The sequence below is a fragment of the Lipotes vexillifer genome, unplaced genomic scaffold, assembly GCF_000442215.2.
Source record: "Lipotes vexillifer unplaced genomic scaffold, Lipotes_vexillifer_v1.1 scaffold811, whole genome shotgun sequence".
Taxonomy (NCBI): Eukaryota; Metazoa; Chordata; class Mammalia; order Artiodactyla; family Lipotidae; genus Lipotes; species Lipotes vexillifer.
Window position 1 is genome coordinate 127,843 of NW_006775554.1, and position 16,684 is coordinate 144,526.

At 49.6% G+C, this 16,684-nt stretch overlaps 1 protein-coding gene across 1 annotated transcript in view; it reads left to right on the forward strand.

The window, feature by feature from the left end:
- EEF2K (eukaryotic elongation factor 2 kinase) overlaps positions 1-16,684 on the forward strand; it is a 44,075-nt gene that overhangs the window by 23,373 nt on the left and 4,018 nt on the right. Inside the window, exons 6-15 of the mRNA XM_007449969.1 lie at positions 423-572; positions 804-936; positions 1,196-1,323; positions 2,038-2,239; positions 4,092-4,159; positions 6,960-7,037; positions 7,897-7,959; positions 9,406-9,540; positions 9,674-9,862; positions 14,028-14,152. Of these exons, the coding sequence (XP_007450031.1) occupies positions 423-572; positions 804-936; positions 1,196-1,323; positions 2,038-2,239; positions 4,092-4,159; positions 6,960-7,037; positions 7,897-7,959; positions 9,406-9,540; positions 9,674-9,862; positions 14,028-14,152 (1,271 nt within the window). The remainder of the gene's footprint in view (positions 1-422; positions 573-803; positions 937-1,195; positions 1,324-2,037; positions 2,240-4,091; positions 4,160-6,959; positions 7,038-7,896; positions 7,960-9,405; positions 9,541-9,673; positions 9,863-14,027; positions 14,153-16,684) is intronic.

Below are 16,684 nucleotides of genomic sequence, written 5' to 3' on the forward strand. Positions count from 1 at the left end.
CAGGCTCAGCGGCCATGGCTCACGGGCCCAGCCGCTCCGCGGCATGTGGGATCTTCCCGGACCGGGGCACGAACCCGTGCCCCCTGCATTGGCAGGCGGCCTCTCAACCACTGCGCCACCTGGGAAGCCCTATGGGGTCTCTTTTATAAGGGCACTAATCCCATTCATGAGGGCTTCTCCCTCATGACCTTATCACCTCCCAAAGGCCCCACCTCCTAATACCATCACCTTTGAGGATTGAGATTTCAACCTGTGAAATTTGGGGGGCTACATTCAGGCCGCAGCAGGGGTTTTCATTCTCAAAGGAAGAGGGGAATGGATTCTGGGGACAGTCAGCAGTTTCAGCCTTTCTGCTCCAGCCTCTTATCAGAGGAGAGTTCCGCTGGGTCCTCCCTCTGACCCCCCTCCCACCTTCCCGCCAGGTGGACATCATGCAGATGTGCATCATAGAGCTGAAGGAAAGGCTGGGCCGGCCTCTCTTCCACCTAGAGCACTACATCGAGGGCAAGTACATCAAGTACAACTCCAACTCAGGCTTCGTCCGCGATGACAACATGCGCCTGACACCGCAGGTGAGGCCCCTGCAGTGGCCTGTGCCCCGTCTCAGCAGACCTCGGGTCCCTCTGAATTAGGCAGGGCTCCTTCCTTTGTCTTTGCCTCTGTACAACTCCTCCCTGCAGATAAAGGCCCCCAACATGGGCAGAGGTGGGGTGTTGAAACCTCTCAGAGCAATGCCTGCCAGCGTTTGTACAGCCCACAGCCTGGTCTCTTGTGGTCACCTTTTCTTTCATGTCACCCCACAGGCCTTCAGCCACTTCACTTTTGAGCGTTCCGGCCACCAGCTGATTGTGGTGGACGTCCAGGGTGTGGGTGACCTCTACACCGACCCACAGATCCACACCGAGAGGGGCACTGACTTTGGAGATGGCAACCTAGGTAGGCAGGGAAAGCCAGCGTGTCCACGGAGACCACACTCCCCACAAAATCTCCGGGCTCTTTGTTCACCCAAGAAGGCAGGCCGAGGTGATATATGGGGCGCCCCAAGATTGTGGAGATGGGAGCCTGGGGCCTCTGGCTCCCGCCAGTTTAGCATGTTTTACGCCTGCCCCTGCCGCATTTAGGGTGCTCAGTACCGTCCTGCCCCCACCCCAAAGCAGAGCAGTGCTCCAGAACCCCTGCTCTGTTGTGTCTGCAGGTGTCCGCGGGATGGCTCTCTTCTTCCACTCTCATGCCTGCAACCGGATTTGCAAGAGCATGGGCCTCGCTCCCTTCGACCTCTCCCCAAGAGAGAGGGACGCGGTGACTCAGAACATCAAGCTACTGGTGGGTACCCCGCGTGAACCTGCTCAGACTGGCAGGACCCTTCTGCTACCAGGACCCGCAAACTGTGTTTCCTGTGTGCTGGTGGCTCAGGCCTTGCAATGCTTAATTCAAGAGTACTGGGGCCAGAAGACTCGTAGTCCTGTCTGTGTCCCTCGTCCCTCTTGAGCCAATGCACACAGCCCTCCTGAATATCCCCACTAATAGAGGAACTGGGGTCTGCTTGATTTGGGCCCATTTTCGCCCAGGGTGAGGGGACCAGGTATGTACAGATAGCGGGTGGGGAGTGTGGAATATGCTTCGTGTGACGTGTTGGCAAACGGCTGGACTAGACTTGGACCTGGCTCACTGAGCACCTCGCCGTGTCCAGGATGTGCCCCCATCCCCACCCCCACTGCATGGACCAGACATAAGACAATATTGTCAAAGAGCAGCTTGGGATTCTGGAATGTATCCCCCAGCTCAGGGCTGTAAAGCGTGGGCAGCGCTTCTGGGAATGCTGGCCCTCTGAGCTTCTGTTCCGGATGCCCCTTCTTAGAAGCCTTTGGGTTAAGCCCCCACTGATTCGTTTTAGGTTTTTTGCCAGTCCCTTGATAGGCACAGGTGGGTGCTGTGGCTGAAAGGGCCTCAGGTTTTGAGGGAACAGTAGGCAACAGGAAGAGCCCCTCGTTCCCAGAGGGTGCCTGTGTGACGTGCATGTCCCTGTTAATTCTCCAGCAATCAGCCCAGACCATCTTGAGGGGGACAGAGGAAAAGTGCGGGAGCCCCCGGGTGAGGACCCTCTCGGGGAGCCGGCCCCCCCTGCTCCTTCGCCTCTCAGAGAACTCTGGAGATGAGAACATGAGTGACATAACCTTTGACTCTCTCCCTTCCTCGCCATCTTCTGCCACGCCGCACAGCCAGAAACTGGACCACCTTCGTGAGTGATGGTTTGGCCCCTGGGCATTGTGATTGGAGGGGACGAGCACAGGTAAAACAGGGCTAAACTGGCTTTCACTTATGTTAGAAAATCAGACATGCCAACCAAAAAGATTGATGGCCCAGATGGTTTTACGGGTGAGTTCTTTTGAATCAGCTTTCAAGATGCAGTCATCCAAATGCTGTAAAAACAGCCTTTGTTGTAGAAAACAGGGTAACATTTTTCAGAGTGTTTTATGAAATTAGCGAAAACTTTTATACCAAAATTTGACAAAACACCAAAAAAGAAAACCATATCCCAACCTCAGGTATAAATATGCAAGGCAGGGGTTCCCTGGTGATGTCGTGGTTGGGAGTCTGCCTGCCAATGCAGGGGACACGGGTTCGAGCCCTAGCCTGGGAAGATCCCACATGCTGTGGAGCAGCCAAGCCCGTGCGCCACAACTACTGAGCCTGTGTTCTAGAGCCCGCGAGCCACAGCTACTGCGCCTGTGCTCTAGAACCCGCGAGCCCGTGCACAGCAACGAGGACCCAATGCAGCCAAAAATAAATTTAAAATTTAAAAATAAATAAATAAATAAATAAATATACAAGGCAAAAATTCTAAATAAAGTATTAACAAATAAAAACTAGTATATTAGGGAATTCCCTGGCGATCCAGTGGTTAGGACTCCTCACTTCCACTGTAGGGGGCGTGGGTTCAATCCCTGATCGGGGGGGGGGGGGGGGGGGTGTGTGTGGGGGGGGGGGGGGGGGGAAGACTAGTACCTTAAAAGAATCGTCTGTCACAGCCAAATAGGGTTTTTGCAGGAATCTGAAAGTTGTTCAGTGTTCAGAAACCAATTAACATCATATGAACAGGTCAAAGGAGAAAAATGGGCATCATTATTTCCGAAGTTGAAGTGACAGAGTTTGCTCATGATATGGACGCAGGGTCTGCAGGAAAGAGGGGAGGCAAGGCTGACTCCACGGTTTTTATCTGAAGAACTGGCAGGACGATGGGGCCATTTATTCAGCTGGAGGAGGCCCCAGGGAAGCAGGAGAGGAGAATTTTAATGTCAGATATTAAAGAAGCCTGTAAATCACCACTGAAAGCCTGGGGAATAGTCTGAAGCAAGAGTTGACAAACCTTTTCTTAAAAGGCCAGAGAGTAATAAATGTTTTAGACTTTGTAGGCCATGTGGTCTCTGCATTTGCAGCATAAACGCAGCCATTGACAATACTTAAAACAAATAGATGCGGCTGTGTTCCAGTAAAACTCTATGGACACTGAATTTTAAATTTCATATAATTTTCACATATCACAAAATATTATTCTCCTTTTGACTTTTTTCAACCATTTAAAAATGTAAAAAGCATTCTTAAAAACCATATGAGAATAGGAGACAGGCCAGATTTGGCTAGTGACAGCTTAGGACAGCAGATAAAGACTGGGATGGTTGGTTTTTAAGCCATCTAAGGCTTCTCCCATTTGTAGCTACTCATTGGGCCCCAAATATACAAATGGCTTTCCTTCCTTCACAACTGCACCTCACTGAGGTTTGACCATAGGTCAAGCACATGGTGCTTATCAATACATGACACAATTGTATTTACATTATGACAACCCCAAGGAGGCACACCTGTTAAGCTGCTTGCTCAGGACCCCACAGCTGGCAAGTAGAGACTCTGGGTGAGTTCTCGAGGAAGAATTGTGTCCCCCCCAGGTGCTGACAACATACATTCTTCACCCATTTTTGTACTTTATAAATTTAAAATAAAAAAGGCTTGGTGGCAGCTGTAGGCTGTAGGTGGGTCTTGTGAACTGTTCTAGCGATGGAGCTGGTGCCTTCCTCCATTTTCTCCCTGCTCAGATTGGCCTGTGTTCAGCGACCTCGATAACTTGGCACCCCGAGACCATGACCCTCTGGACAACCACCGGGTGAGTAGAGGAGGTGGAGGACCAGGGCGGGGAGGAGGGGCCTCCCTCCCCCAGGAACTGAGGATGAGACCTCAGATTCAGAGGTGGGTAACCCAGGTCTGCTCCGGGTACTGGCAGCAGGATACGGGTGCATAGGGGGGAATCCCAGCCTCCTGCCCAGGGCAGCATTTTGTCTGGGAAGAACTGGGTCTATTCCAGTTCCTGGAGGTGGTTAAAGCAGAGAGAATCCAAATCAGCAATAATGCAGCCTTCTGGTACATGATGAGCTTGGCCCTGGGTTGGGTTTGGCCGCACAACGTGCAGCCAAGCTATCTTGGGGGACAGGGGGCTACGTTGGGTCTCCGATGTGTAACTTACAGCACAGGTAGCTGTGATGCTCACAGCTTGGATAAGCAGAACAGGTTTCCTGCAGCCTTTGCGTGACTAGCAGTAATGTAGATGACATCTACATGTCATGACATCTTTGTAGATGACATCTTTGCATTCAGACAAACATATTATGGTGTCAAATTAAAAATTCATTAAAATGTTTTAAACAGACTTCACAGACACGTCACACTTGCATAGGCCACAGCATCTTAAGCTGCACTGTCAGCTCCAAAGGTTCAACTTCACTCCTGACAGCTTTTCAGAGTTCTTGAGCGGGAACAAAAAATAGGAATAGCTGACACATATGGAATCATCACTATGGGCAGACACTGTTTTAAGAGCTTGGTAGATAATTCTCATCTAATCCTCACAACAACTTATGAGATAAGTAGATAATAGTTTTTATTCCTTTTGGAATAGGTTTTATGTTTTACTCTAGAGCTAGGATGAATTTTAGAATTTCAGCGTAGGTTGAAAAGGAAAAGATTCAGAAAATTACAAGGTGAAAAGTCTCCCTCCCACCTGTCCCCTCAGCCACCTGCTTATCCCCAGCATTAGCAGCTGCTTAGACAGTGCCCTCATTATCCCTGATTTAGAGACGGGGAAACTGAGGCACAGAAAGGTAAGCCACTTGCTCATGGTCACTCAGTGATGGAGCCAGTGTTCAAACCCAGGCCATCTGGCCTCGAACCCACCCTCTGTACTGCTGCCCTTTGCTTCTATTCTCCACCATTTCTCAGATGAGGACACTGAGGTTTGGAGAGGTTAGCTGCCTTGCCCAGGGTCTGACCTGGGGAGTGCAGAGCTGGGGTTTCAGTGAGGCTCTCTGTTGCCCAGCTTGGGAGTGGTTCCCAAGGGTGGGACACGGGGCCCAAGGTCATGCAGAGAGTGGGTGCGAGGAGGGGGCTGCCTGGAGCTTTTAGGTATAGCCTGTGATCCAGTTTCAGAAAAAGCCTTTCGCTCAGCACACTGAACACTTCAGTTTGGTTGTCTGTAAATTATACCTCAATTTAAAAAATTGAAATAGTTAAAAAAAAAAAAAAGAACAGCTATTTGGCTCACACAGAACAGAGACCTGGGGGAGGGCAGTAAGAAGCCTGTGGTGCTTCTAGAAACCAGGGCAGGGGCCTTTGTAGAATAACGCAGCTCCTTCAGGTGGAGTGGATCCTGGCCAGACCAGAGGCCAAGGATTCCATTGTGTATGTTCCATGGTGCCCATCTGTCTAGGAGACTGATCCAGGTTTTACACTTATGGTAGTGATACCAAGCGTCTTTTAAAAATATATTGACTTAAGGGCTTCCCTGGTGGCGCAGTGGTTGAGAGTCTGCCTGCCGATGCAGGGGACGCGGGTTCGTGCCCCAGTCTGGGAAGATCCCACATGCCACGGAGTGGCTGGACCGGTGAGCCATGGCCACTGAGCCTGTGCGTCCGAAGTTTTAGCTGAACAGTGATGCAGGTGACATGCGGATATAGCCAGAATTCAACGTTGGTAGAAAAATGACTGAAGTTTTAGAGATTCTAAATTATACCAGGTTCCTTTTCACAACAGAACTCAGATCTAGAAGAATAAAAAATATGCCCAGGTGATGTGTGTGGTTTTGGCAGAGGGCTTAGTTGTAGTAAATAATTGTTCGCAGTGCTGCATTTTTTTTTAAACATCTTTATTGGAGTATAATTGCTTTACAATGGTGTGTTCGTTTCTGCTTTATAACAAAGTGAATCAGCTATACTTATACATATACATATGTCCTCATATCTCCTCCCTCTTGCGTCTCCCACCCTCCCTATCCCACCCCTCTAGGTGGTCACAAAGCACCGAGCTGATCTCCCTGTGCTATGTGGCTGCTTCCCACTAGCTATCTATTTTACATTTGGTAGTGTATATATGTCCATGCCACTCTCTCACTTTGTCCCAGCGTACCCTTCCCCCTCCCCATGTCCTCAAGTCCATTCTCTAGTAGGTCTGCGTCTCCAATGCTGCATTTTTATCCATGGGTCATATCCTTTAAGCCAGGCTTTGTTTTTCTGCCTGTGAAATGGGTGAGTCACTCTTAACAATGGCACTTACTATGATCCACACTCTGAGTGTGACATCTCATTTCATCCTCACAGCCGCTTGATGTAGGTAGCTATAATGAATCCCCATAGCTAGGGAAACCAAAGCTCAGAGAGGCTGAGCAGCTGTCCAGAGTCATAGCTGGTGAGTTACAAAGCTCGGATTTGAGCCTAGGCAGTCTGGCTCCAGAGCCCACATTCTTCACCACTATTTTTTTACCGCTCCCTTGTCACCCAACCAGCAAGGGTAGGAGGAAGAGAATGTTGTGGGATGATGGGACAAAGGAGAGAAAGCAAATGGCTGGGATTCCAGATATCACCACCACCAGGTACTCAGAGGACCACTGAGACCCTAGGGCCATCTTTTCTCCACAGGACTCTGAGAACAGTGGAGACAGCGGATACCCCAGTGAGAAGCGGAGTGAGCTGGACGACCCAGAGCCCCGAGAACATGTAAGGAACCCCAAGGAAATGAGAACAGAGTCCCCTGTTACCTAGTTGTCCAGGAGGATAGAGAGCTGGGACGGAGGGGGGAATGTGAATGGGTGGTAAGAGCATAAAGTAAATTAATAAATAAATCATTTCAGATAAAGATAATTGCAGGGCAGAAGATAAAACAGAGTAATGTGTAGTAGTAAGTTTAGTAAGGGGACAAGCATGGGGGATTAGACACAAGGTTGAATATGGCGGACACATCTTACAGTGAAGCTGGACCTCTGGTTGCTACGCAGAGAGGATGCTGGGCAGTGGGCCAGAATGGTGCTGGTAGGTGGGAGGGCCCAGCCCAAAGGCACAGGATTCTAGCAGTCCCTCGGGAAGGCTCCAGAGGATGAAAGATGCCTTACGGTATCTTTTCAGCAGCATCCTGGTGAGGGTGGTCTTAGGCAGTATCAGCCATTTAGAGGTTTTGCCAAGTGCCAAAATGGAGCATGCGCATTACAGGCAGTCTTGCCGGGAGCCTCTGGTCTCAGCTTTGTTACTGCGAATATGTATAGACAGGCAATGGGGGCTTTGGCTAAGCGAAGCACTTGGCCCAGTTTTCTTGGTGCCTGTCTGCTGGGATCCTGTGCCTTTGAGTCGGTTCCGTCCATGCACATGGTGAGAGTGAGAGGGAGGCTGCGGCTGCCCCAGCACATCAGTCCTGCCTGTTATCCAGCATCCTCTCTGCTTGGCAGACGGAGGTGCCAGCTTCCTGAGGTGCCAAGCCAGTTCCCTGAGGAGGATCCCCTGGGAGGGCTGGACCAGTTCCCCAGGAGGAGGTTCTTGGGAGGAAGGCTGCTCTTTGGATCACTCTAATCTATGTCTCCATCAGGGCCACTCAAACGGTAACCGGAGGTATGAGTCGGACGAAGACAGCCTGGGCAGCTCGGGACGGGTAATGTGCCCCCAGGAATCCTCGTCGTGGCTGCGTGCTTGCCTTTTTCAGACTCTGCTTCTGTTTCTTCCCCCTCACGTCATATCACTTGTGCCTGCCCAGGTGCTCCACATGTCTCCTAAAGGACGATTTTGCAAAGGAGCCAATCCCCTCGGCAAATACTTTTTGAGCTCCTGGGTGTGACACTGCGGGATCAGCGGGGAGAATTAGAGAAGATCAGCATGGCCTGTCCTGGAGGCTTCAGCTCACAACGCCTTCCAGTATACATTAATTTACGTCTAGAGAGTTCCCTGGTGGCCTAGTGGTTAGAATTCCGGGCTTTCATCGCCGTGGCCCGGGTTCAATCCCTGGTTGGGGAAATTCGCACAAGCTGCGTGGTGCAGCCCCCCAAAATTTAATTCTTGCAGCCACCCACTGAGACAGGCTAATGTTATTCATCCTCTTTTGATGTATGAGAAAAAGAGTCTTAAGCGACTCTCCCCAGGTTACCCGGCTAATAGTTGGAAGGAGTATCTCAGGTGATTATCATCAGGCCGGTGTGGGAAAGACCAGCCTCCTAAACGCTCTTCTCTAGCTGACTCAGAACCACATTTTGAACCTCTCACCCTCCAGCCTTTGCTAAGGCGAGTCTCTCTCCTGCCTGCAAGGTCCTCCCTCCCCTGTGGCCATATCTCCTCAGGCCTGTCTGCTCTCCCAGGCTGGACCCCAGTGGCACCTTCTCCAGGAGCCTTCCCTGATCCCCGGGGCAGGCCTGACTCTTACTGCTTCCAGAACACAGATTATTTATCACGCAGTATTTCCTTACCACAAGGTATTTCTCAGTCGGGTCAAGGCCACAGTGTGGTGCAGAGGCAGGGTCGTTCAATCCCAGCACCACTGACATTCTGGGCTGGGTCATTCTTTTTTGTGGAGGATGCCCTGTGCATGGTAGGCTGTTTAGTGTGCGTACACACAGACATAACACACACAGCAGCCTGGCTCTGTCCTGCGAGAACTTTGGACAGGGGTGTTTTTAGCTGAGAGACGTGGTGTGTTTTCTAAGCCCATCTCCTGAAGCACCCTGTGGATGCACAGGGAAAGCACAGTGGATTTGCTGCCAGGTCTGAAGTCAGGCTCTTCTGGTGCCTTGTGTGGGGAGCTGGCAGAGGAGCAGCTCAGGGTCGAAACTCCCTGACCTAAGTCAGATGGATAAGTGAGGAGACACTTCTTTGAACTGCTGCAGTGCAGTGTGCTAGCCTTTGTGTCCTGTTGCTACAACATTCCATCAGTGCCCACAAGCTGGCATAATTCAAGTGACTGGAAATGGAGCCAGGTTTGTCCAAGAAAACTTGACACCGCACAGGTCCGCGCCCCTTAACTTGCCAGGCCCACTTTCACAGCTGGGAGGGTGCGTCCGTCCCCAGCCCCTCGCTTCTCTGGCCTGTAAATGCCCGGTCCTCCCTTCAGGTCTGTGTGGAGAAGTGGAATCTCCTCAACTCCTCCCGTCTCCACCTGTCGAGGCCTTCAGCCGTGGCCCTGGAAGTGCAGAGGCTCAACGCTCTGGACCTTGAGAAGAGAATCGGGAAGTCCATTTTGGGGAAGGTATGGTGATGCCCTCTCTGCATTAACCCGGCGCCTCCCCCAAGAATCGCTTCCTCCCCCAGGCTGGCTGGGAGGCCCTCGGCTGCGGCTGCGGCCTCCAGGCAGCCAGGCCCACCTGCTGTCTGTGTGGCAGGTCCATCTGGCCATGGTGCGCTACCATGAGGGCGGGCGCTTCTGCGAGAAGGACGAGGAGTGGGACCGGGCGTCGGCGATCTTCCACCTGGAGCAGGCGGCCGACCTCGGCGAGCTGGAGGCCATCGTGGGCCTGGGACTCATGTACTCGCAGCTGCCCCACCACATCCTGGCGGACGTCTCTCTGAAGGTGAGGGGTGCGGGGGCTCAGGCAACCCATCACCCTTCCCTCCCTGGATTTACGCCTCAGAAATTTCCTGAGCATCAGTTTGGGACCAGGCACTTCCAAGTTAGTTGACGCTGATAGAATTGGTCTCCGGCCTTGGGGACTGAGTGGAAGGTGACAGTCACATTCCCAGGCAATTGCGACATGGTACGGGGAGAGAAGCAGAAGTTGCTACTGCAAATAAATGAGGAAGGGCCGTAGCTGGGGTTTCTTGATTGGCAGTTGCAGCTCTGTCCCTAGTGGCTAGAGCAGAGCTGGCACACACTAGATAATCAGCATTCGTTTGTGGAACGAATGAATAAAGTGATCCCTAAGGTAGACCTGCAGGCCCAAGTGGAGTCAGCCAGGCAGAGTGTGGGAGGGGGAGTGTGGGCAGAGGGGACAGCGCGGGCCCAGGCCCTGGGGAGACAGGGTTGGGGTGAGAGGACAGGAGGCGATCAGTGCGGCTGGAGTGTGGAGGGTGAAGACAAGGTGCAGGAGATGAGGCTGGAGAGGGGGCCGGGCAGGATGGGTGTGATGGGAATCCATGAGGGTGTCTGCTCCCTCATCACTCCCCTGGTCCGTGGGCACAGCGGACAGGACCTGACGTGGCCTAGGGAGTGTGATCCTTTCCTTACAGGAGCTGAGAGGCCCCTGGTGTGCACGTGCTCCCAGCATAAATGTCTCCAGCTCTCTGTCACGTGGGCCAGGCTTGCAGCCGGACGAGGCTGGGCTTGGTGTGGGCACAGGGCACCAGCCCTGCTCTGTGAGCCTCGCCACGGCCCAGCAGGTTGGGGGGTCTCAGGCTGGAAGAGGATGTGGGAAGGCACCCAAAAGTCCTTGATTTATTCAACTTTTAAAATAGTTCATACATTCACGTGACTAAAAGTTTTTTTAATGTGAAAAGGTTTACAGTGAAAAATCTCCCTCCCACCTTTTCCTCTACCTTCCCATTCTCCTGCTAACAGGTAACCATCGTTATTAGTTTCTCACATGTCATTCCAAGAGGGTATTCATTTCCTAGGGCTGCCATAACTAAGAACCACAAACTGGGGGGCTTAAAACAACAAATTCATTCTCACGGTTCTAGAGGCCAGAAGTCCAAAATCAGTGTGTTGACAGGCCATGATTTTCTAGCTTCTAGTGACTGGAGGCAATCTTGGGTGTTCCTTGGTCTGTAGGTACATCACTCCAATCTCTGTTTCCATCTTCACATGGCCTTTTCTCCGTGTGTGTGTCTCTGTGCCTCTGTGCCTCTTTTCTTACGAAGACACCAGTCCTATGGAGTTTAGGGCCCACCCTACTCCAGTCTGCCTTCATCTTAACTAGTTACATCTGTCTGTTTGGAAAGACCCTATTTCTGCAGTGTCCTGCAGACTTTTTCCCTCAGTGCTGTAGAGATGGCTTCCTCATTCTTTCTGACAGCTGAGTAACATTCCATTGTCCAGGTACTTTATTTAACCTGTGCCCTGTTGATGGACACTTGGGTTGGTTCCATTCTTATGATATCTCAAAAATTGCTGCAGTGACCAGACTTGGACATATTAAGTTGAACCGTTTTTGTAGGTCATGAAGGTAGAATATTGGCAGTTTCATATGGTTCAGTCAAATACATCCTTTGGCATGCGGTCAGGGCTAACTTACAGCCATTTTTATTTCCTGTTTTAGATGGTGAAGGGCAGGCTTGGTTGGGGGAGGGGATTTTGACAGGCAGATGATTTGTTCCTCTTTCTCTCGTCTCCATGCTCCCTGAGGAGTGGACTGAATATATCTCATTTAGCCAGTGGTGTGCTGATAAATGCTTAACAACTGGCTCTTGCAGGTGGGGAGGGAATGTTTGCACATATACGTATGCACGTTTATTATACATCTACTTGTAAGTTTATTATACATTTACTGATATAAGGAATGTGGAGCATACAGTTTACAAATCATAAAACTCTTGTGAATTCTATATAGTCGATAGATCCTCACAGAATTCCTTTGCTAATTTTTGTGGAACTCGTGTCTGTAGCCCAGCTTTGGTTGTAGCTGATGGAGGCGTGAAGTTCTGACATTAGATACTGGTTGATACTTTCACTTACTTTAGTGAGTAAGATGAAAGTGAAATAAGCAAGTCCTTTGTCAGAGTTGGAACTTCATTTATTTGCTGCTGATACGAGCAGCTTCTTTGCTGAATCAGACGATAGTTTTAAATACTGAAGAATGTTTCTCCAGTTTCTTGTGCTAGTCACAATGTAATGGCTACAGATACCGCACACTTTCAAATTAGTCTGCATTATTAATATTTTTTGCCATCTCGTGGTATAACTTTTTCTACCATGGCCAATGTGCAAGCACTAAGATGACATCGCCGAGCACGGAGTTGGAGGAAATGCACCACAGCACACCATTTCCACATAGCATTTCCATCATGAAGATTCCACAGACTGGTGGTTCTCCACCAGTCATTTTGCCTCCCCCTTCTCCAGGGGACACTTGGCAGTGTCTGGAGACATCTTTGGTTGTCACAGCTCTGGGAGCGCAACTGGCGTCTAGTGGGTAGAGGACAGGCATGCTGCCAAACATCTACAATGCACAGGACAGTCCCTGCAACACAGAATTATGTCATCTAAAATGCCAGTAGTGCCAAGGTTGAGAAGCCCTGCAATAGATATAAATAACCTCAAGAGGACAGACAACAGTAAAACATAGTAAAATAATTAGGAAGCGATGAGCTTTGGGTATTTGTTACCTTTCATTTAATTGTAAGTTTACATAATTTAATTTCTAATAATGGCTGTGTTTTACGACTGGCTTGCTTTCACATCGGTTCTCACAAGTCTGCAGAGCCGGCTCCAGCGTACCCACTGCGTTTGGCCTGTTCTCCCAGCGTCTGGCACAGAGAGGACACTCAGAAGGGTTTGAGGCCTGAATAAAGGAATGCCAGGGTCCAGGATGAGTGGTTAGGGGCCAGGACTGGGGAGACCACTCTCGCTGAGACTCCCTGGTAACTCTCCCTGTGGTCTCAGGCTGTTTACATCAGCTGCACCTGAGCACCTTTGTAAAGGGATGTAGATGCTATTTCAGTTTTCTCATCTGCAGGTGTCCCAAAGGCCTTTCCCTCCAGGACAGAATCTGGCAGCAAAGAAAACCATGGCCACATGCCCTGAAAGGCTGCTGGCCCATCTCCTGCTTTCCCCAAAGCCTCTATTCTTAGGACCTTTTCCTGTTGTCTTGCTAAGACATTCGTTTATCCAGCACATGCTTTTTGAATGTCTCCTACACTCTGGGCACCGTCCTAGGTTCTTATTCACAACAGCAAACTTTTCAGGCAGATAAGGTTGTAATACAGATAATAATTAACAAATGAAAATATTTCCAACAGAAGTAAAAATAACTGACCTTTATTGAGCACTGCCTGTGCCAAGCATTGTTCTTAAGTGCTGGGGGGAAATTGTGACAGGGAGTGAGATCAAGAGGGACTGGATACGGGCTTCCCTGGTGGCGCAGGGATTAAGAGTCTGCCTGCCGGTGCAGGGAACACGGGTTCGAGCCCTGGTCCGGCAAGATCCCACATGCCATGGAGCAACTAAGCCAGAATAGGGAAATCTCTAGAAACAGAATGTAGATTAGTGGTTGCCTAGGGCTGGGTGGGATGGAACAATTGGGAGGTAATGGTTAGAGGGTATGGTGTTTTGAATCCTTCTTGGCTTGATGAAAATATTCTGAAATTGATTATGGTGCTGGTTGCACAATCTGTGATTATACTAAGAACTATTGAGTTGTACACTTTAAATGAGTGAGTTGTATGTTATGTGAATTATATCTCAATAAAGGTGCTAAAAAATGTAAAAAGAATTGGAAGCAGGGAGCCCCTGCTGGAGGCAAGAGATGATGTGGTCTCTGGAGGAATCAGAGCAGATAGAAGAGAGTGAGCGGAAGTGAGCTAAGCTTCCATTTCTCCCTGCCTGATGGGAACCCCCAGGAGCTCTTTGCAGCAGGGGAAGCCCTGTTCTCTTTCTCACGATGTGCAATTCTACAGCAGCCCCAGCCTGGAGCTCTCAAAACAATTCAAGAAATAGGGAAGAGATTGATGAGAGATTCTGGCAGCCCCTCCCATGTAAGCCTCATTTCCTTTTCTCTCCCCGTCTTTGGTTTGTGTTAACAGGAGACAGAAGAGAATAAAACCAAAGGATTTGATTACTTACTGAAGGCAGCTGAAGCTGGCGACAGACAGTCCATGATCTTGGTGGCACGAGCCTTTGACACTGGCCAGAACCTCAGCCCAGACAGGTACTGTGGCCATGGCTCAGGTGACACTGGTGGGAACCTGGGCTGCAGGTGGGAGCTTCCCCTCCGGTGTTAGGACAGACCTGGGTTCCAGATGTGGCTCCCCTGAGTACCAGCCCAGTGACCATGGGCAAGTAGTTTTACCTCCTTGGCCTCAGTTTCTTCACTGTGTAAAATGGAAACTATTATAGAACCTGCATCCTAGGGTGGTTGTGTCTCATTGTATGAGGGTTAAATGAGATGCTGCCTCTAATCCTCACTGTGCCTGGCACATAAAGTGAGAGATAAATGGCATCTTAGCCATTTTATGTAAAGATTTGCCTGAGAAAGAGTTTGAAAGGATATGTAGCATCAGGTCCAGAGCAGTTGTCCTTAGATGTTAGAATTAGGAGTGATTTTAATTGATTCTTCCTACTTTTGTTTTTATTCTTACTATTTTTCACTTCTGAGAGGGAGGGGAGGGAAGGAAGCAAGGTCCAGGGGAGTTCAAGCCTGGTGTGAGTTTTCCAGAGTGGTTTTAAGACTCCTGATGGCTACAGCCCTGCAGATGTCAACAGCTTTTCCGTTATCCCTCTGGCAGGGATGCCAGGACTGGACTCTGCGGTGGGAAGAGAGGAGAATGGCAGCTTCATCTTGGCTCTTCGGCTTGGCCAGGGGGAGGTCCCAGAAGTCCAGGAGCAGAGGATGGTTGGGGGAATTGAACTCTTAGTGGGACCCATTGCTCACCCTCTGTGGCTCCCAGTGGATCTCAGCTTCCCCCTGTTGTCCTCAGGCGCAGGGAGCAGGGCGGGCACATTCATTGTCTAAACCTCCAGGCTGGGGGCGGTTTGGCAGTTCCCTCCTCTGTGGGTCAAGTTTTCATGTCCCTCTCACTGGGTTTAGAAGGAAAGTCAGGGCTGTGGGTCTGTCATATCGAGCTCTCAGGGTCTAAAACGTCCGGATACATGACATCCTGCCTGAATTACATGTCATGCAAACCGTTATCAGCTACCTACTGTGTTGTAACAGTAATGCTCCCCTATATTTGGATGCACTTTCATATCTGTGATTTTATTTCACCGAGAACTAGAATTGGGTCTCCTGCATCTCTTCAGGCCCAGTGCTTAGTGCAGGGCCTGGCTCAGTAGTTGTTTGAATGAATGAACCAACACATCTCTTTGACACAGACAGGGCAGGCATTTGGGGGCTTATTTTATGGATGAGTAAACTGTAGTTCTGAGAAGTGAAGGGGCTTGTCCATAGTCAAGTAGCCAGTAAGTAGCGGAGCCACAACTTAGGTCTTTTCACCTCTCCTCTAGTGGACTGTACATTAGCCTGCTTCTTAGGGACTCAGAATTACACTGGCATGGAGGGGAGGTAAACAAAGCAGACACGACACAATTGTGTCCGATCAAATGCCAACATCTGTGGTGCCCATTGAGTGCAGTGGGGAAGCACCACCACATGGGTGTGGGGAGCTGGAGCTGGGCATTGAATATCTGTATCTGAGACCCTTAAAAAAAATCTTTGCTGTATGTGTTTTCTCTTTATGTCCTCTGTCTACTTTCTCTTTATATATATATATATATATATATATATATATATATATGTATGTATGTATGTATGTATGTATGTATTCCCCCCACCACCACCACCATGTGGCATGCAGGATCTTAGTTCCCCAACCAGGGATTGAACCTATGCCCCCCTGCAGTGGAAGCGTGGAGTCCTAACCACTGGACCACCAGGGAATTCCCTGTAAAAAATTTTAATATATTAAGACTGTTAACTCTGGTATATGAGTTGGCTTTAAAAAAATTTTCTGAGATGGCTACCAAAAAAAAAGGTAGTGTTAAATTAAAAAAAAAAAAGAAAAAAAAAGGCTTCCCTGGTGGTCCTTTGGTTAAGACTCCACGCTTCAACTGCAGGGAGCATGGGTTCGATCCTCGATGTGGGAAGTTCCTCATGCCACAAGATGTGGCCAAAAAAAAAGAGAGATGGCTATCATAGATTTGGGGCGGCAGGGGATGGCACATGTGCCACACAATGACCATTGTTTATTGGGTCTGGGGACATGCTGGTTTTTAATATTTTGTAGTTAAATCTATCAAGATTTTCTTCTATAGCTTCTGCTATAGTCTTTTTCTTACTCTTCTTCCCCATTCCAACCAGCTCCAGCCTCTTCCATTCAGGGAGCATTAATTGAGGGTCAGCTATTTGCATTTTAAGGGGTTTTGACCCCCTTGGAAATTACCATCTAATAGGACAAGGAAAAGTCATTGGAAATTCCAAGGCAGGATAGACATGCTAACCGCTGGGTGCAGAGCTGGGTAGGGGTGGGTGGGGAGAGAGTAGGCCCTTTCCCTCCTTTTACATTTAATGTGTTGGGGGGATTCTGCCTTGCCCTTCAAGACTGGGGAGGGTCAAAGCTGAAAGAAGTGAGATCATCTAGTTTAGTGGCTTCCAATGCACTGTTAAAACCCTGGTTTTTGGGGGTGTGTCACCAGTAATTTTCAAATAACTTCCCTTTTTTTTTTTTTTTTTTTTTTTTTTTGT